This window comes from Nomascus leucogenys, chromosome 3 (assembly GCF_006542625.1).
Source record: "Nomascus leucogenys isolate Asia chromosome 3, Asia_NLE_v1, whole genome shotgun sequence".
Lineage (NCBI taxonomy): Eukaryota > Metazoa > Chordata > Mammalia > Primates > Hylobatidae > Nomascus > Nomascus leucogenys.
Window position 1 is genome coordinate 30,784,035 of NC_044383.1, and position 20,901 is coordinate 30,804,935.

Below are 20,901 nucleotides of genomic sequence, written 5' to 3' on the forward strand. Positions count from 1 at the left end.
AGGTCAGGAGTTCGAGGCCAACCTATCCATATGGTGACACACCTGTAGTCCCAGCACTTTGGGAGGCCGAGGCAGAAGGGTCACGCAAGGCCAAGAGTTCAGTATCAGCAGCCTGGGCAACATAGCGATAACTTGTCTCATTTTATTTATTTATTTTATTTTTTTTTGAGACGGAGTCTCACTTTGTTGCCCAGGCTGGAGTGCAGTGGCTCGATCTCAGCTCACTGCAACATCCGCCTCCTTAGTTCAAGCGATTCTCCTGCCTCAGCCTCCCGAGTAGCTGGGATTACAGGTGCTTGCCACCAGGCCCGGCTAATTTTTGTATTTTTAGTAGAAATAGGGTTTCACCATGTTGGCCAGGCTGGTCTCAAATTCCTGACGTCAAATGATCCACCAGCCTTGGCCTTCCAAAATGGTGGGATTACAGGCATGAGCCACCACACCTGGCCTCATTCTGTTCAATTTTAACAAACATTTCATGAACTAAATACTAGACACTGTACTAGGCTGGGGATAGAGAAAAAAATGAAATACAGTTCTTGTCTCTGTGGAGCTCCCAGGCTGATGAGGCAGATAGGCCTGTAAACAAATGAAGGAAGAACAATCTAATAGAAAAATTGGCAAAAGGCACAAGTAGGCAATTCAAAAAAAAAAAAACTGACTGATAAATGTCAAAAATGCTCAACATCACTAGTAATTTTTATTGATAAATAACCTCTTTATTGTATTAATACCAAACTGATGGTAACCACCTTATAAGTGAATTAATATGTAAAATATTTCAAGTAGGCCAGGCGCCATGGCTCACGCCTGTAATCCCAGCACTTTGGGAGGTCGAGGCGGGAGGATCACCTGAGGTCAGGAGTTTGAGACCAGCCTGCCCAACATGGTGAAACCCCGTCTCTACTAAAAATACAAAAATTAGATCTTGGCTCACCGCAACCTTTGCCTCCCTGGTTCAAACGATTCTCCTGCCTCAGCCTCCTAAGCAGCTGGGATTACAGGTGCCCACTACCATGCCCAGCTAATTTTTGTATTTTTAGTAGAGACAGGTTTCACTGTGTTGGCCAGGCTGGTCTTTAACTCCTGACCTCAGGTGATCCACCTGCCTTGGCCTCCCAAAGTGCTGGGATTACAGGCGTTGAGCCACCACGCCCAGCCTGCACAATACCACATTCTTTAAAGTGTACAATTTGATGAGTGTGGCAGATGTATACACCTGTGAACCACCACCACTATTAAGATACAGAACAGGGTGGGTGCAGTAGCTCATGCCTGTATTCCCAGCAGTTTGGGAGGCCGAGGCAGAAGGATCACTTGAGGCCAGGAGTTCAGTATCAGCAGCCTGGGCAACATAGCAATAACTTGTCTCATTTTATTTATTTTTTTATTATTTATTTACTTTATTTTGAGATGGAGTCTTGCTCTGTCACCCAGGCTGGAGTACACGGGTGTGATCTTGGCTCACTGCAACCTCCGCCTCCTGGGTTCAAGCGATTCTCCTGCCTCAGCCTCCCGAGTAGCTGGGACTACAGGCACGCACCATCGCGCCCAGCTAATTTTTGTATTTTTAGTAGAGACGGGGTTTCACCATGTTGGCCAAGCTGGTCTTGAACTCCTGACCTCATGATCTGCCCCCCCTCAGCCTCCCAAAGTGCTGGGATTACAGGCATGAGCCACCACGCCCGGCCCCTTGTCTCGATTAAAAAAAAAAAAAAGCAAAACATTTCATCACCCTCCGAAGTTTCCAAGTGCCCTTTAAAGTCCATCTCTCCTTCTCTGTCTCACCCCAGGCAACCACTGCCCTGCTTTTGGGAACTATAGATTAATTTGCATTTCTAGAATGGCAAATAAATAGCATCATACAGGATTTTTTGGGGGGAGGAGGGTCTTTTTTTGTCTGGCTTCATTCTTGCAGCATGATGATTTGACAATCATCTGTGTTGTTGTGCATATAACTAGCCTGTTCATTTTTATTGCTGAGATATATTCCACTGCATGAATAGTTCTCACTGTGTTTATTCACTCTCTTGTTGATGGACACTTGGGTTGTTTCCACTTTTGGGTTTTTGTTTTGTTTTGTTGTTTTTTGGTTTTGGTTTTTGTCATTGTTGTTTTTGAGACAGAGTCACTCCTCTGTCATCCAGGCTGGAGTGCATGGCATGACCACGGCTCAAGCTCCCAGGCTCAAGCAATCCTCCCACCTCAACCTCCAGAATAGCTGGAACTACAGGTTCATGCCACCATGCCTGGCTAATTTTTACAATTTTTTCTGTAAAGACAGGGTCTCCCTATGTTGCCTGGGCTCAAGTGATTTTCCTGCCTTGCCCTCCCAAAGTTCTGGGATTACAGGCGTGAGCCCATCACACCTGGCCTCCACTTTTGGAATATTATGAATATTCTGCTATGAACATTTGTACACAAGTCTTTATGTGGGTTGTTTTCATTTCTCTTGGGTAAATATCTAGTAGTGGAATGGCTGGATCATATGGTAAGTGTTTAAGTTTTCAAGAAACTGCCAAACCATTTTCCAAAGTGGTTTAACATTTTACATTTCCAAAAGCAGTGTGTGCCACTCCACTTGCTCCACATCCACAAACTTAGGAAAAGATGGAATGTTCTATAGCCATGGTAACACGTAGCTACCTGTGGTGGACAGACTGGCCACTCAGGGTAAGCTTTGACCCCACCTCCTGGTGTTCTTGCTCTTGTGTGATCCTCTTCTCTTGCTTGTGGGCATGACCTTTGATTTGTTTCTAATCAATAGTGTATGCACAGGTGATAGGAAACACATGATGATGTTACGTAAGATTACCTGTTACATCACCATTCCCCTCGTCTTGCTGGAGCCTCTCTCTCTTGCCAGCTGTGAGTAAGTGAAGTGGCCATGTTGGAGAACTCCACGTGACAACGAACTGCAAGTACCATCTAGTCACCTACCTCTGGGCCTCCAGCTGACAGCCAGCGAAAAAAAAAAAAAAAAAGCTCTCAGTCCAACAATCAAAAGGAACTCAATCCTGCTAACAACCAGGCACATAGGAAGCAGATTGTTCCCCAGTAGAGCCTCCAGATGAAACCCAACCCTGGCCCACACCTTTACTGCAGCCTGTGAGACGCTAAGTAGACGGCCCAGAGAAGCTGTACTTAGGTTCCTAACCCACCAAGACTGCGAGATAATACATGTGTGTTGTTTTAAGCCACAAAGTTTCTGGTAATATTCATGGTGATGTGGTAGTAGAAAACTAATATATTACCAGAACTCATTTGAAATCTGTTCAGCTGGGCGCAGTGGCTCACACTGGTAATCCCAGCACTTTGGGAGGCCGAGTAGGGAGGATCACTTGAGCTCAGGAATTCAAGACCAGCCTGGGGATCATGGTGAAACCCCATCTCTACGAAAAATTCAAAAATTAGCTGAGCATGAAGGTGTGCGCCTGTAGTCCCAGCTACTTGGGAGGCTGAGGTGGGAGGATCACCTGAATCCAGGAAGTCGAGGCTGAAGTGAGCCGCAATTGCACCATTGCACTCAGGCTAAGTGACAGAAACAGACCCTGTCTCAAAAAAAAAAAAAGAAAGAAACAGAAAAAGAAATCTGTTCAATCAATTTATGACAACTCACCTCAGTGAACCCCCTTTTGCAAACCAAACAATCAGGATCTGCCCCTTCACTTCTGAAAATCAATCATTCAGGAGTTTGAGTCCTGCCTGGGCAACATAGAAAGACATTGTCAAAAGAGGCTGGGCGCAATGGCTCACACCTGCAATCCCAGGCAGAGGTGGGTGGATTGCCTGAGGTCAGGAGCTTGAGACCAGCCTGGCCAACATGGTGAAACCCCGTCTGTACTAAAAATACAAAAATTAGCCAGGCATGGTGGCACACATCTGTAGTTCCAGCTACACAGGAGGGTGAGTCAGGAGAATTGCTTGAACCCGGGAGGCGGAAGTTGCAGTGAGCCAAGATTGCGCCATTCCACTCCAACCTGGGTAACAGAGTGAGACTCCATCTAAAAATAAAAAAATAAGATGGACATTGTCAAAAGAGAGAGAAGAAAGAGAAATAATAATAGGAAAGTTATAGAAAAATATTCATGCCAAAAAATGCAATACAGCCTTGTTTAGGTTAAAAAATGCATTTTAAAAATATTTATTTTTAGTAATTTGCATTTTCCAAATTTCTGCAATTATGATGTATAACTTTTATAATATGGTGATGAGAGTGTGAAGCAACACATTTTGTGTGTGTGTGTTTTTAAATTCCCATTTCTTATTTGTGATTGGGGTGAAATATCAGGTCAGCTTGGCAGTCACTGTAGGACTAGAAAGTAGCCATTCATATTTCCCTACCAGCTGGTTGACCCGACTGAGGCCCCTGCCTGGATCTTAGGATTCAGGCCTCTCCACTTGTCAGTCCAGCTCTCAGGCTTTACACACGATCTCCTCATCCAGCCTACCCCATGCACCAACACCAGTTTCACCCTCCTAAAACACCACTATCACCTTGCTGCTGCCTGCTGCAGTGCTCTCAATAGCTCCTACAGCCTCCCTATATCCTTTATACCCTTCCATTCCAGGGCTCCAGAGCCTGACTCAATGTACCCCTCAGATCTTTCTCAGGGATCCCCCACAAAACACCTCTTCATCTCTTCAGCTAAGGCCATCACCATTCCCCTCATGCCATTCTCCTTCCGGCCTCTGCTACTCTCCAGCAACACCCTTCTCTCCCTCTCTTCCAGCAACACCCTTCTCTCCCTACTCCTTCACATCTCTACCTAACAGTTCTGAGGTAGGAGGTGGGACTGGACTCAGGAAGGTGAACTTTACTCTGGAGGCAGGGCTCAGACACCTGACCAAATTGAGGACCAGTTAAACAGATCTAGGGCAGGCCGGGCACAGTGGCTCACACCTGTAATCCTGGCACTTTTGGAGGCTGATGCAGGCAGATTGCCTGAGCTTAGGAGTTCTAGACTACCCTGGGCAACGTGGCGAAACCCCGTCTCTATTAAAATACAAAAATTAGCCGGTGTGGTAGTGGGTGCCTGTAGTCCCAGCTGCTTGGGAGGCTGAGGCATGAGAATCACTTGAACATGGGAGGCAGAGGTTGCAGTGAGCCAACAAAGTGAGGTTCCATCTCAAAAAAAAAAAACAAAACAAAAAAAACCAGGTCCAGGGCAGAAGCAGCTTTCCATAAGACACACCCACCACTGTGCCATGTCACTTTACCATTGCCTTGGCAACATCCAGATATTAACACCCCTTTCCATGGCAATAACTTGATGGCCTGAAAATTACTACCTCATCCTAGAAATTTCTACATAAACCACCCCTTAATTTGCATATAATTAAAAGTGGCTGTAAATGTGAGTGCAGCTCTGCCTCTGAGCTGTGACTTTGGGGGCACTGCCCCTGGGTAGCCCTGCTGCATGAGGAGCAGTACCTCTGCTGCTCTGTGCACTGCTGCTTGCTGGCTACCACCACCAGCTTGCCCTGGAATTCTTTCCTGGGTGAAGCCAAGAACCCTCCTGGGCTAAGCCCCAGTTTAAAGGTTTGCCTGTCTGTCTGTCCTGTCCTGCATCAGTCCTAGCTCTCCTTCAAGGCCTACCTCAAATCCCCTTTCTTGCATGAAGGTTTCTCATGGGTTTCATCCCAGCCCATACCTCTGGCTGCAAATGGCCTTAAAAATCTGAACAACATTTGAAAATTCTGAGTAATGGGCAACCAGGCAGCCTGGCTTATGAGGCCTGGCCAGCTCTTCTTCATCATGAGGCCTCCTACCTGCTGCCTTCCTGCCTAATTCCAGCAGCCTTCACTCCAGTCCTCACTGAACTTGCAGACAGACCACTTCTAGAGAGGGAGACGGATGCCATCTCCCACCTCTGTGAGCCTCAACTAACAACTCCTGGTTGGCCCATCTCTTCTATAATGATTGACACCAAGAATGTCTGCTACCTTGGGGCTGTGTCATCTGGTAATATCAAAAACAATTTTTTTTTGAGAGTCTCACTGTCACCCAGGCTGGAGTGCAGTGGCATGATCTCAGCTCATTGCAACCTCTACCTCCCAGGTTCAAGCTATTCTCCTGCTCAGCCTCCCAAGTAGCTGGGATTACAGACGCACACCACCATGACCAGCTAATTTATGTATTTTTAGTAGAGATGGGGTTTTGGCATGTCACTCAGGCTGGGCTTGAACTCCTGGCCTCATGTGATCCACCTGCATTGGCCTCCCAAAGTGCTGGGATTGTAGGCGTGGGCCACTGCGCCCAGCCCAAGAGGTAAATTTTTTGAAATAAGCTTTAGTGGAACAATCCTGAAGAATAACATAAGAGGAATAGCAGGTTACCAGTAAGGTGTCAGCCAATTTGTTCCAGCCACTTTTGAATCCATGTCCTATAATCTAAAATTTAGTTCTCTTTCCCTAAGATGAGAGCTTTCTATCATGTCAGTATGTATGTTATGAAGAAAAGGAGACTTAGGTGAGATGTTTGTATTTATCACAACTGCTGCATCAATTGCCTAGGACTTCAACAGCTTCATGGAAGTCTGGGAAATGTTCAGGCATAAAGTTATTGCCTTAGCTGACTTAAAATTGCCCCATACAATGGTACATATCAACCCTTAGTGAGGCCTTTTAAAAAACAAACAGGTTGAAAAATGGATTAAAGTAGGCAAATACAGCATCTGTCTTTAGAGCTATCAACTCAGGAATTCTCTCAATTTTTTTTTTTTTTTTTTTTTTTAAGATGGAGTCTTGCTCTGTCGCCCAGGCTGGAGTGCAGTGGCACAATCTCGGCCCACTACAAGCTCTGTCTCCCAGGTTCACACCATTCTCCTGCCTCAGTCTCCAGAGTAGCTGGGACTACAGGTGCCCGCCACCACACCTGGCTAATTTTTTGTATTTTTAGTAGAGATGGAGTTTCACCGTGTTAGCCAAGATGGTCTTGATCTCCTGACCTTGTGATCTGCCAGCCTTGGCCTCCCAAAGTGTTGGGATTACAGGCGTGAGCCACCATGCCTGGCCAGGAATTCTCTCAATTATGAAATCTTGCAGAGAAGTTATTTTTCTTTCTCAAAATCGAGATAATGACAATATTTCTTACTCCAGATCGGGCATTTTTTCATCATCACTGTCTTGTGAATGATCATCTGCTCCATCTGCTAAATCTACATCCTCTTCACCACCCATGTTGTTCATCATCTCAGAGAAATAATCAAAATCAGATATGGCTTCATCTGAATCATCTTCCCAGTCTTTCAAACTGGGAAAGCTTTGCCAGTTAAGCTTTGCCCTTTGTTTTGTAACCTAAGCCAGTTAAGCTTTGCCCTTTGTTTTGTAACCTTGGCCATGACTGGCCCCATTTTCCTTCTTGTAAACAAACAAAATCGATCTGTCCATTCTTTTATGCTTGAAATCATTTGCATCAATACAGTGAAAAAGATCGATTTCATATAAATGCTTAAAATGATCACTTCTAGGAAGTGGCAGTACAAGGGCTTCTGCACAGCTAGCAGAGCAGTGGTCCCGACCACAGTGCATGCCCTGAGCCCTCCGCCTCCCCTGCCTGCCTGCGAGGCAGCAGCAGTGCCACAAGCAGCCCACAGCAGGGTGGAACACCCACATCGACAACCTCATGGTGGAAGGGACCTGTAGGATGCAGCCATCCTGGGCTACAAGGATTTGCCTTCCATCCAGGCCACCATCCCTGGGAAAACCTTCGTCAACATCAAGCCAGCTGAGGTTGATGTCCTGTTTGGCAAAGACTGGTCAAGTTTTTTGTGAATGAGGTGACACTTGGGGGCCAGAAATGTTCTGTGATCTGGGACCTACAGCTGCAGGATGGGGAACTGACCTATCTTTATACCAAGAGCACCGATGGAGCCCCCACCTTCAATGTCGCTGTCACCATGACTGCCAGGATGCTAGTGTTGTAGGAAGTCAGGGACCCCGAATGGAGGGATGGGCTGGAGGCGCGGCAGAGGAACATAAATTGTGAAGATTTCACTTTAATATGGACATTTATCAGTTCCCAAATAATACTTTTATAATTTCTTATGCCTGTCTTTAATCTCTTAATCCTGTTATCTTTGTAAGCTGAGGGTGTATGTCACCTCAGGACCACTGTGATAATTATGTTAACTGTACAAATTGATTGTAAAACGTGTGTTTGAACAATATGAAATCAGTGCACCTTGAAAAAGAACAGAATAATAGCAATTTTTAGGGAACAAGAGAAGACAACCATAAGGTCTGACTACCTGTGGGGTCGGGCAAAAAGAGCCATATTCTCCTTCTTGCAGAGAGGCTATAAACGGATGTGCAAGTAGGAAAGATATCGCTAAATTCTTTTCCTAGCAAGGAATATTAATATTAATACCCTGGGAAAGGAATGCATTCCTGGGGGGGAGGTCTATAAACGGCCGCTCTGGGAATGTCTATCTTGTGCAGTTGAGATAAGGACTGAGATATGCCCTGGTCTCCTGCAGTACCCTCAGGCTTACTAGGGTGTGGAAAAACTCCGCCCTGGTAAATTTGTGGTCAGACCGGTTCTGTGCTCTTGACCCCTGTTTTCTGTTGTTTAAGATGTTTATCAAGACAATACGTGCATTGCTGAACATGGACCCTTATCTGTAGTTCTGCTTTTGCCCTTTGCCTTGTGATCTTTGTTGGACCCTTATCAGTAGTTCTGCTTTTGCCCTTTGTCCTGTTCCCTCAGAAGCATGTGATCTTTGTTAGACCCTTATTAGTAGTTCTGCTTTTTGCCCTTTGAAGCATGTGATCTTTGTACCTACTCCCTGTTCTTACACCCCCTCCCCTTTTTAAAACCCTTAATAAAAACTTGCTGGTTTGAGGCTCAGGCGGGCATCACAGTCCTACCGATATGTGATGCCACCGCCAGCGGCCTAGCTGTAAAATTCCTCTCTTTATACTGTCTCTCTTTATTTCTCAGCCAGTAGACACTTATGGAAAATAGAACCTATGTTGAAATATTGGGGGCGGGTTCCCCCAATATCTGGCACACCAATGTTGTTTTCTTTTTCCTAATTGCATGTGGGAACCTGATTCCCTTTGGTAGGTGTGGAGAAACGCTCATCGGTCTGGTCCACAGACACGCTTGTTTGGCTCCCTGACGATTGGTGAGTTGTCTGTGTATTGTCCGGGCTAACTTTGGGTCACTCAGAGTCTAAACATGCTTATCTCTGCCATATTAAACTGTTAAAACAGGGGGGAGTTCGGGTACCCATGGAAAATATGGTCACCCTATTCAGGACAGTGGAAGAACACTGTCCTTGGTTTCCTAAAAAGGGAACATTAGATGTAGAACTATGGGATCGTGTTGGTGCAAAATTCCAGGAACTGGTCCCGACAGGAAATTATGTTCCCATCACTGTTTTGGGTGACTGGGCCTTGGTATGTGCTGTCCTAATGACATACCAATCCAGTGACCCCCTGCAGTTACCACAGTTTTCTGAATCTGGAAACCCTCCACCTCTTCCTCAACCTTCCTCTCCTGCACAGCCTTCGTTATCTGATCAGCCTCTCGCTTCACCTACTCCTCCCCACCTGAGGATATTGAAGATTCAATATCTAACTCCAGTGACTTTGGCTTAATGTCACCCCCTGATGGTCTTATTTCTTTTCACGAACAGCCAGTACTTGTAGCTCCCACGGCCCTGACTCGGACAGCCCGGGACCATATCTATGCTAACTCTTCCCTCTTCAAACCTTTGCAGCCTTTGCCTCCTGAGCCATCTAATGGCTCTGGAACTAAACTACAATTTACCTATAATTCTGCAGTCCCTCCCTCATCCACCACAGCCTCTCACCCTCCTGTCATTTCGGTCCCTCAACCGGTCACTTTGCCATCCACTCAACCTGCTTCTCTGTACCCTTCTTCACACGTGGACACCCCTGCCACTCTGGTTGCACAGGATTGGGCAATAATCACCAGTATGCTTCTGCCTCTTCTGCTCCTCCAGTGCCCCTTTCTCACGCTCTCATACTGGTCCAACCTCCTCAACCTCAGTTTCCCTTATCTACACATAATTTTCCTGTCACTTCTATGCCAACTCTGTCTCATGTGCCTGTTGTTGAAACTTCCATGCAATGCTTATTACGCCAAAACAAACAAGTGGATTAGAAGCGTGGGCTTATCCGGTCATGCTGGAACCTCGCAATACTCAAGGGGTACAAGTGCATCGATATGTGCCACTCAATCTTACCTTTTTAAAAGAATTCAAGGGTGCTTGTATTCAGTATAGTCCTACTTATCCATATGTTAAAATGGTGTTACAGACTCTTTGTACTGAGGCCATTTTGCTTCCTTTAGACTGGGACCTTTTGGCAAAAGCTGTTCTAACACCATCTCAGCATTTACAATTCTGTACCTGGTGGTCAGGGGAGGCCCATCTGCAGGCTCAGCTAAATCGGGCTGATGGCATTCTAATTACTCAGGCTCAGCTCACAGACTCCAATAATTACTCTGACACTACTGCCCAGTTAGGCTTTGATGCTCTCACCATGGAACAAGTAACAGCATGAGAACTTGGGATAAATTACGTGCCCCAGGCCAAGCTCCTGTCTTTTACTACTGTTAAACAGGGTGATAATGTATTATATCCTGGTTTTTTGGCTAAACTACAAGATGCTGTTGAAAAATCTGTCTCTGATGAGCATGCTCAAGGTATTCTTCATATGTTAGCTTTTGAGAATGTGAACCATGAGTGTAAAATGGCCATGCGTTCCATCCAACGTCAAAATTTACCTGATCATAAGGTGTTGCCTGCATATATTAAAGCTTGTGAAGGCATTGGATCGGACACCCACAAAGCTATTCTGTGGGCACGGGCCATGAAGGACAGCAATCAAACTGGCTTGACTGATTCTTTTCTTGGAGCCTGCTATAATTGTGGTCAACTTGGTCATACTCGAAAAAATTGCACTGTTAAAAACTTAAAGGCAGCCAAGCCAGCTCAAAAAACACAGCCAAATGCTCCTGCTACTGTTTGCCCTCATTGTCGGAAAGGTAAACATTGGGCAAGTACTTGCTTCTCTAAGTCTGATATAGATGGAAATCCCTTGCCAAAGAACCAGGGAAATGGGAAGCGGGGCCAGTCCTAGGCCCTATTATCAAATGGGACACCTCAGACTCAGACCAATGTTGTGTTTCTGCTTCAAGCGGTCCCAACGCAGTCCCCAGCACAAACAAATTTACCTACAGCCAACCCAGATGAGTCCCAGCCTCTTCTTCTGTCTCAGTACAATACTTATCTATGCTCCACGGTAGGGGGCGGGGCGGTCAATCTCTGTAGTACCATTCCTCTAAATTTACTACCTAATTCTTTGCCTTTAATTCCCAGACCAATACCTGGGAACCTGGAACAATTATAACGTGGGGAAGAGGGTATGCTTATGTTTCACCAGGAGATCATCAATCCCCTGTCTGGGTGCCCACTAGGATACTTAAACTTCGTGTGAATACTGACAATCAAAACCACAGGGAAGAGACGTCTGCATCAGAGACCACGCTCATACCTGGTGAGATCTGTGCCTACTCCTCAGAAACTGGCATGCCAAATCAAAATGGGTCTGGTTCAATCCTCCCTAGTGGCAACGGAGACCCCTCTAACTAATCCCACTGCTCCTAATTCCCTTTCTTTTTCTCCTTACGAACCTAAAAATATCACCATTTCTATTAGCCTGAAAATAACATCACCTTGTTCTTCTATTCCTCCTTCAGCACTGGATCTTGCTTACAATAGGTTTTATTTAATAATTCTCCTCCTTATACTTTCTGTCTCACCAGTTTCCCCTCACATTGATTTACCTGCTACTCAAAATTATTCATGCTGGGCTTATGTGCTTTTTCCTCAACTTATTCGATCTCTCACCTGGATGGATGCTCCTGCAGAAATCTATACTAATGATAGTGTGTGGATGCCTGGAGCTACAGATGACCATTGCCACACTCAACCAAGAAAAGAAGGCACTTTTAATGTTACTATGGGTTATAAATACCCTCCTCTGTGCCTCGGACATGCACCTGGTTGTATCCATCTAGAAACTCAAGTCTGGGCTGCTTACCTTCTGGAGAGATCAGCCACAGGGAAACGGGGACATTTGGTCTCCAGCCTCTCCCTTTCTCCTTTAAGACAAATGAAAGGGGGAGTAATAGGAGATACCCCATACTTTCAATATAAACCTGTAGGAAAACCATGTCCTAAAATTTTTGAGGGCCCATCTAAATCTTTAATTTGGGAAGATTGTGTTAATTCACATGCAGTAGTATTAAAAAATGACTCATAGGGTTTAGTAAGAGACTGGGCACCAAAGGGCTATTTGAAAAACAATTGCTCCTCTGGTGGAAGGGAATGCCTGGAGGCTACTTGTTTTATTTCTTATTGGGAGGACAAGGACCATCATCCTACTTTGCATAGGAGGTTCAGCTTGTTCTGTCCCTTAAAATGGGAAGATAAGGGGATTACCCCCTGCCGCCCGAGGCCTCTTATGATGTTCCCCATTCTGAGCCCAGAACACCCAGAACTTTGGAAATTGGCTATTGCCATGTCCAGACTGCGAGTATGGGAAGGGGAAACTTTTCTTTCTGTTGTCCCCACTACCACCCCTCACATCCGTGATTCTGAAACCCAGGATAAATCCCCTTTGGACCATTTTCCTCTTTTTGATGCCGATCCTCCTTTATGGGACTCTGGTTGGCATTATGATAATTCTTCTGGACCCAGGTATGTCCCTCTACCTCTTTGGAATCCCCGGGCACCTCGTATTGCTTCTTTATGGCATCAAACATTGGGCGTTGCCACCGCCACTCCTCTCCCTCAGTATCAACGTAGATTCAAACATTCTGCTTTGTTTACCTCCAGCCTGACTATTCCTGTACAGAGTTGTGTTAAGCCTCCTTACATGCTGTTAGTGGGAAATATCAAAATTTGGATGAATAATCAAACTGTCCAATGCATTAATTGTCATTTATACACTTGTGTTAACTCCCGTTTTGACTTCAGGGAAAGTGTAATGTTGGTTCGAGCTTGAGAAGGAATCTGGATACCAGTAACTTTACCCAGACCTTGGGAATCCTCCCCCTCAGTACATTTAATTAATCAAGTGTTACAACAAACTCTCAAGAGATCTAAGAGATTTGTTTTCACTTTAATTGCTGTGATCATGGGCCTAATTACAGTCACTGCACTGGCCACCACTGCCGGAGTGGCATTACACCAATCTATTCAAATGGCTAATTTTGTTAATGATTGGCAAGGCAATTCCACCCAAATATGGAATCCTCAACAAGGCATTGATCAAAAATTAGCTAATGATTTAAGACAGTCTGTTATTTGGCTTGGGGACCGGCTAATGAGTCTCGAACATCACATGCAAATGCAGTGCGATTGAAACACTTCTGATTTCTATAGCACACCATATTCCTACAACGAGACTGATCATGGGAAATGGTCAAAGGGCACCTTCTGGGTAGGGAAGATAATTTATCCTTGGACATAACTAAATTAAAGAAACAAATTTTTGAAGCCTCTCAAGCTCATTTATCCATTGTGCCTGGAGCTGCGTTAGATCAGGTGACAGAAAGTCTTTCTGGACTAAACTCCACAACTTGGATTAAGTCTATTGGGGGCTCCACTGTAGGAAATTTTGGAATCATGTTTCTCTGTTTAATCAGCTTGTTTTTAGTGTGCTGGACCAGTCAAAGAATCCTGCATCAAAACCGAGAGAATGAGCAAGCCTTCATTGCCATGGCACATTTATATAAAAGGAAAGGGTGAGATGTTGCGGGAAGTCAGGGACCCTGAATGGAGGGACTGGCTGGAGCCGCAGCAGAGGAACATAAATTGTGAAGATTTCATTTTAATATGGACATTTATCAGTTCCCAAATAGTACTTTTATAATTTCTTACACCTGTCTTTAATCTCTTAATCCTGTTATCTTCGTAAGCTGAGGATGTATGTCACCTCAGGACCACTGTGATAATTGTGTTAACTGTACAAATTGATTGTAAAATGCGTGTTTGAACAATATGAAATCAGTGCACCTTGAAAAAGAACAGAATAATAGCGATTTTTAGGGAAAAAGGGAAAACAACCGTAAGGTCTGACTGCCTGCAGGGTCGGGCAGAAAGAGCCATATTTTCCTTCTTGCAGAGAGACTATAAATGGATGTGCAAGTAGGGAAGATATCACTAAATTCTTTTCCTAGCAAGGAATATTAATATTAATACCCTGGGAAAGGAATGCATTCCTTGGGGGAGGTCTATAAACAGCGGCTCTGGGAATGTCTATCTTGTGCAGTTGAGATAAGGACTGAGATACGCCCTGGTCTCCTGCAGTACCCTCAGGCTTACTAGGGTGGGGAAAAACTCTGCCCTGGTAAATTTGTGGTCAGACCGGTTCTCTGTTCTCGACCCCTGTTTTCTGTTGTTTAAGATGTTTATCAAGACAATACGTGCATTGCTGAACATGGACCCTTATCTGTAGTTCTGCTTTTGCCCTTTGCCTTGTGATCTTTGTTGGACCCTTATCAGTAGTTCTGCTTTTGCCCTTTGTCCTGTTCCCTCAGAAGCATGTGATCTTTGTTAGACCCTTATTAGTAGTTCTGCTTTTTGCCCTTTGAAGCATGTGATCTTTGTACCTACTCCCTGTTCTTACACCCCCTCCCCTTTTTGAAACCCTTAATAAAAACTTGCTGGTTTGAGGCTCAGGCGGGCATCACAGTCCTACTGATATGTGATGCCACCTCTGGTGGCCCACCTGTAAAATTCCTCTCTTCATACTGTCTCTATTTCTCAGCCAGCCGACACTTATAGAAAGAACCTACGTTGAAATATTGGGGGCAGGTTCCTCCAATACGCTAGTCCTGCTGATGAGCAAAGAAGGTGTTGACGGCATTTTGGTCAACAAGAAATGTTATGAAATGGCCTCCCACCTCTGGCGTTCCCAATACTGACCTCATCTGTCCCTTCCCCTCCACCGCTCCCCACAGCTTAGCACCCCTTTCGTTCCCATACACAAGTACAACATTTTTATTTTGGGGACCATTAACCCACAGCCCTTATTGCTGCCAAAACCACATGGGCTGGAGGGCCAGGGCTGGATGGACAGTCACACCACTGCACACCAGCCTGGTGACAGAGCAAGACTCTGTCTCAAAAAAAAAAAAAAAAAAAAAAAAAAAAAGAATGCATAAAAGACCTTTGACAGTCCCTGCTACTTGTGACCCTCCTGACTCTGTCATCTGTCCAGTGATTTTGATTTTGCAACATGGAAAGTTCCAAGCCTTGATTCCTGAGCCCAGATACCATTCGCACTCTGGGGTCATTCAAGCATGGGGAGCTCCTCAGAGGGTGATCAACTGACCTCCCTTACCTAGCTCCTCCTCTGGAGGTTTGCCCTGGAGTTGAGCCAGCCCTTGAGGAGGCCTTCACTCCCACCACCTCTCTCCCTTCTGGATATGAGTTCAGGCCTGGCTGGGCTCCAGGAGAATCTTTCCACAAGGCAAGAGATAACACAAAGTCAAGGTGAAGATCAGGGTAGCCCTTTAAAAGGCCTCCTTGTGCCCTAGAGTTGCCACAGCTCTTCTACTCCACTGCTGTCTATCTTGCCTGCCAGCACCCAGCCACCATGTGGGAACTCGTGGCTCTCTTGCTGCTTACCCTAGCCTATTTGTTTTGGCCCAAGAGAAGGTGTCCTGGTGCCAAGTACCCCAAGAGCCTCCTGTCCCTGCCCCTAGTGGGCAGCCTGCCATTCCTCCCCAGACATGGCTATATGCATAACAACTTCTTCGAGCTGCAGAAAAAATATGGCCCCATCTATTCCATTCGTATGGGCACCAAGACTACAGTGATTGTCGGCCACCACCAGCTGGCCAAGGAGGTGCTTATTAAGAAGGGCAAGGACTTCTCTGGACGGCCTCAAATGGTAAGTGGTGCCCATCTCCTCCCTGCCCCCTTCACCACCCCCTGGGATTGTTCGGGTCTTCAGACCATGCCTAGAATGGTGCTTCCAGCTCCAACAACCTGTAATTGTTCCCAAAGTAGACTAGTGGGATGATGTGAAGGGAGTGAACCTTCAGACCCCCACCCAGCCTCTAAATGAGGCAGGAAGAATTAAAGGAAGGTCTCCTCTACCAGGCTGCCCAGGAGGTGGGATGGGAGGACCACAGTGGTCTGAGGGGTCAAGGAGTCCTCACTCCACTCCTTTCTCTGGGCCTAGACTTCTCTAATGGACTGAGAAGGTACATGTACAGCACTTAGCCTAGCACCCAGCACAGTAAGTGCCCCTCATACAGCCAGGATTCATGTAACTTTTCATGGAAAATGGGGGCAGTGATTACTGTCCTCCATGAAAGCTGCTGGGGAGAAGTAGCCTGGCTATTGCAGGCTGGGATTGCTGTTTTCCTGGTGCTATTTCCAGCTGCTCAGGCTCACAGGGTCAGTGATCTACAATGACATTTCAGGGTTGCTGATGAGCCTCCTACTGAGCTTGTTGTCATACTCCCAGGACAGGAGTGGTATTGATCATCCAGAAACACTGCCAGTGCCCCCAGCCCAGCACCCTGCTGCTGAGAACTCCCCTGAACACCCCAGCAGGGCCCCCAGCCTCTCAGCTTTTTTTTTTTTTTTTTTTTGAGACAGAGTCTCTCTCTGTCACCCAGCCTGGAGTGCAGTGGCCGATCTCAGCTCACTGCAACCTCTGCCTCCCGGGTTCAAGTGATTCTCCTGCCTCAGCCTCCTGAGTAGCTGGGATTACAGGAGCATGCCACTATACCTGCTAATTTTTTGTATTTATAGTAGAGATGGCATTTCACCGTGTTAGCCAGGATGGTCTCAATCTCCTGACCTCGTGATCCTCCCACCTTAGGCTCCCAAAGTGCTGGGATTATAGGCATGAGCCACTGTGCCCCGCCAGCCTCTCAGCTTTGATCAAGCCAAGGGTTGGTTTATTTTTCCTTGGACCAATCAGCCAGGTCTGCTGACCAACTACCTGGCTCCCACCTCTACTGGCTTCCTCCCGGGGGTAGAGAAGATGGAGCAGGCTAGTCCTGTGGATCTTCGGGGTCAGAAGACGGAAAAGGGAGGCTTTGGACCCTTATGCTTTTAGGGGCACCTCTAGGGGGAGATGGCTCGGCCCAAATCCAAACTGGGTAGACAAAACATATGCACTCTCCAAATGTGGGCTTGTGGCTGGGTATGCAGGCTTGCAATGGAAGGGTAAACCTGAGTGAGGTGAGCTGTGCCTTTAGCTCAGCTAAGGGCTCAGGGAAAAGCAGAGATCTGTGCAGTCCTCAGCCTCTACAAGCTCACCTGCTCCCTACCCTCTGGACAGGCATAGTTTAGAGAGTTTATCCCATCCAGAGTTGCCTTCCTCTGGTCAGAAACTGATGAGCAAAAAGAAGCCCAGAGGGCACCCTGTCAGGTAAGAGAACCCCAGTGCTGCTGCATTCTAATTAAGGGTTCTTTCTTTCTCCTTGATCTACTGTATTTCTGAAAGAATTGGGAGTAGGAGGCCTTAGGGTCTGTCCTACCAAGTCCTTGCAGTCATGGTGGAGTGCAGTGGGGCTGTGCCCACATGGGGGTCAGCATGCCAGGTACCTGCCTTCTCCTCCAGGAAGGACAGCAGGGACCAGAGGTGCAAGGGCAAGAGTGGGGTGGATGGTGTGTGATTCCTACAGCCTTGCCTGCTCTCCAAAGGCAACTCTAGACATCGCGTCCAACAACCGTAAGGGTATCGCCTTCGCTGACTATGGCGCACACTGGCAGCTGCATCGAAGGCTGGCGATGGCCACCTTTGCCCTGTTCAAGGATGGCGATCAGAAGCTGGAGAAGATCAGTGAGTGCCAGGCTGGCCCCTGGGGCTGGGGCTGGATCCCACAGGAACTGCTGGAGGGAGAGGAGGGTTGGGCAGGGGTTAAGAGTTAGGACTAGAGCGCAATGCAGCCTTTTCTTGGCTACTGCTGCCATCTAGTGGCCATCTACTATCTGTCCCCCGCTCCTGTTAAGAGGCAACTGGTAGAGAGAGGGGGTGAGGGTGCTGATTCATTTCCCACCCTCATGCCCCCTATCCCTTCAGTTTGTCAGGAAATCAGTACATTGTGTGATATGCTGGCCACCCACAACGGACAGACCATAGACATCTCCTTTCCTGTCTTCGTGGCGGTAACCAATGTCATCTCCTTGATCTGCTTCAATACCTCCTACAAGAATGGGGACCCTGAGTTGAAGATCATACAGAATTACAATGAAGGCATCATAGACAACCTGGACAGCCTGGTGGACCTAATCCCCTGGTTGAAGGTGAGCATGATGCCACACCCTGCCTTCAGGTTCTAGTAGACCCTGACGGTGTCCCCAATCTTCCTTCCTTTTTTACTTCCCCACTCCAGCCGCAATGACGCATCTTTTCCCTGATTACCTCCGCCACCTCTACCTCCTCTGCCACTAAAAACCTTTGCCATTTCTCTGCAGAGATAGATTTAGCCTTTTAATTATGCACCTTAGTACTCCAGATAATGGCCTTCATTTCTTTTCCAATGACCATGTGCCAGTACTAAGCATTCCATAAGCATTCATCACTGAATTTCCCTTGGAAGTAGGTTTTATTACCCCCATTGTGCAGGTGAGAAGCAGGCTTAGCGGGGTTAAGGAGCTTGTCTGAGGCTTCAGGCTCACGTCTCTCTCGCTCCTAAAGGCTGGACACATAGCAGAGTCAGCGCTTGATGTTTGATTGAATGGAGAAGGAGAGGTGGAGACCACGCCCTCCTCCCCTGTTTAGAATTGTCTTCGTTGTCATGATAAACCCGTTCTGTGTCCCCATCTTGCCTTCCATTCTGGCTGAAGATCAGGGGTGGAGTAGGAACTTCCAGAGACAGAAAGCTAAGATCCGCCTCCAGGAGAGACTCTGGCAGCTGGAGAAGCAAAATGGAAGAAGGGTTGATTTAACATTTCTTTTTATTTCCCAGATTTTCCCCAACAAAACTCTGGAAAAATTAAAGAGCCATGTTAAAACACGAAATGATCTGCTGAATAAAATACTTGAAAATTACAAGGTAGGTGATAGAGCAGAAGAGAATATGAGTTAGGCTAAAAGTAATCACGAGAGCAGGGTGGGGTCCATTCTACACACTGTAGAAGCTTCAAAATCTAGCAGAGAACCTGGCACATAGTAGGTGCACAATAAAAACTGACTTAAGGGCTGGGCGCGGTGGCTCACGCCTGTAATCTCAACACTTTGGGAGGCCGAGGTGGGCAGATCAATTGAGGTGAGGAGTTCAAGACCGCCTGGCCAATATGGTGAAACCTCGTCTCTACTAAAAATACAAAAACTAGGCCAGGCAAGATGGCTCACGCCTGTAATCCCAACACTTTGGGAGGCCAAGGTGGGCAGATCACCTGAGGTTGGGAGTTCGAGACCAGCCTGACCAACATGGAGAAACTCTGTCTCTACTAAAAATACAAAATTAGCCGGACATGGTGGCGCATGCCTATAATCCCAGCTATTTGGGAGGCTGAGGCAGGAGAATCACTTGAACCCAGGAGGCAGAGGCTGCAGTGAGCCGAGATTGCGCCATTGCACTCCAGCCTGTACAACAAGAGTGAAACTACTTCTCAAAAAAAAAAAAAAAAAAAAACAAAATACAAAAACTAGTCGGGCGTGGTGGTGTGTACCTGTAGTCCCACCCGCTCGGGAGGCTGAGACAGGAGAATCGCTTGAACCCGAGAAGCAGAGGTTACAGTGAGCTGAGATCATGCCATTGCACTCCAGCCTGGGCATTGCACCAAGATTCTGTCTCAAAAAAAAAAAAAAAAACTGACTTAAGGAGTTGGGATCGAAAAGTGAGGAATTGAAAAGGATCCTAGAAGAGACCTAACCTCTCCACCAAATTTAAAGAGGGCCCAGGGCTGCCTCCTACCTCCACAAGTTTGTAGGTCCTGCCCAGACTTGCTCTACTTCCAAGTGGAAGGAGCCTTGTTATCTCTAGTCAGGGACAGAAGTATGGCAGGAGTGTCACAGATGGGGCTCCTTCCTTATTAATGTCTTCCAACCTCACCCAACCCAGGAGAAATTCCGGAGCGACTCTATCACCAACATGATGGACATACTGATGCAAGCCAAGATGAACTCAGATAATGGCAATGCTGGCCCAGATCAAGACTCAGAGCTGCTTTCAGATAACCACATTCTCACCACCATAGGGGATATCTTTGGGGCTGGCGTGGAGACCACCACCTCTGTGGTTAAATGGATCGTGGCCTTCCTGCTGCACAATCCTCAGGTGTGCTTCCCCCTCATCGATCCTAGACCCCAGCCAGCCCAATCTCTGGGCTCCAGAGAAAGGGAGAGCCAATTCTCTCAGGCTTTCTGTGCAGGAAGACTAGGCCTGCCCTGCCCCTTACCCAAGCAGTAGTTGGCTTTGACCCCAGAGTAGAGCTGCCCCATCTTCTGGAAGCCGGGCCTGGGCCCCAGAGCCACTACTGGGAAGGGACTGGACAGGCTCTTCTCAATGTCACAGTTGGATTCTTCTCTAAGCCCTTGCTTCTCCTGGGTTTACACACACTAGTCACCTCCAACCTACTCTGGTCTTCAGGTGAAGAAGAAGCTCTACGAGGAGATTGACCAGAATGTGGGTTTCAGCCGCACACCAACTATCAGTGACCGTAACCGTCTCCTCCTGCTGGAGGCCACCATCCGAGAGGTGCTTCGCGTCAGGCCCGTGGCCCCTATGCTCATACCCCACAAGGCCAACGTTGACTCCAGGTGCGCCTGCCCTCCCAGCGACATCTAGCCCCGTGATGCATTCAACACTGCTTGCCAGCCCACCTGGCTCCCCCTACCCCTGGCTCCTGCTAGCCAACCTAAAGTCAGTCAACCATCAACTACTAA

General features: G+C 46.9%; 1 protein-coding gene, 1 long non-coding RNA gene and 1 pseudogene across 4 annotated transcripts in view; 2 read left to right on the forward strand and 1 right to left on the reverse strand.

Annotated features, from left to right (window-relative positions):
• Positions 1 to 5,935: 5,935 nt before the first annotated feature.
• LOC100599628 lies at positions 5,936 to 7,965 on the forward strand (annotated as a pseudogene).
• Positions 7,966 to 14,688: 6,723 nt separating this feature from the next.
• LOC100596228 (steroid 17-alpha-hydroxylase/17,20 lyase) overlaps positions 14,689 to 20,901 on the forward strand; it is a 32,301-nt gene continuing 26,088 nt past the window's right edge. For both annotated transcript variants that reach the window (XM_030807636.1, XM_003255408.4), the window contains exons 1-6: positions 14,689 to 15,939; positions 17,712 to 17,850; positions 18,091 to 18,314; positions 18,980 to 19,066; positions 20,078 to 20,293; positions 20,606 to 20,775. In XM_030807636.1, coding sequence (XP_030663496.1) covers positions 15,643 to 15,939; positions 17,712 to 17,850; positions 18,091 to 18,314; positions 18,980 to 19,066; positions 20,078 to 20,293; positions 20,606 to 20,775 — 1,133 coding nt within the window. In that variant the 5' untranslated portion in view covers positions 14,689 to 15,642. The remainder of the gene's footprint in view (positions 15,940 to 17,711; positions 17,851 to 18,090; positions 18,315 to 18,979; positions 19,067 to 20,077; positions 20,294 to 20,605; positions 20,776 to 20,901) is intronic.
• Positions 17,779 to 19,739, reverse strand: LOC105739523. Of its 2 annotated transcripts, none has more exons than XR_004028856.1 (3): positions 19,698 to 19,739; positions 18,514 to 18,925; positions 17,779 to 17,900 (listed from the first exon to the last, which is right to left on the reverse strand). It is a non-coding gene; the product is annotated as an uncharacterized LOC105739523 (long non-coding RNA). The 2 variants fall into 2 exon arrangements; XR_004028852.1 differs by having other exon boundaries at positions 19,686 to 19,728.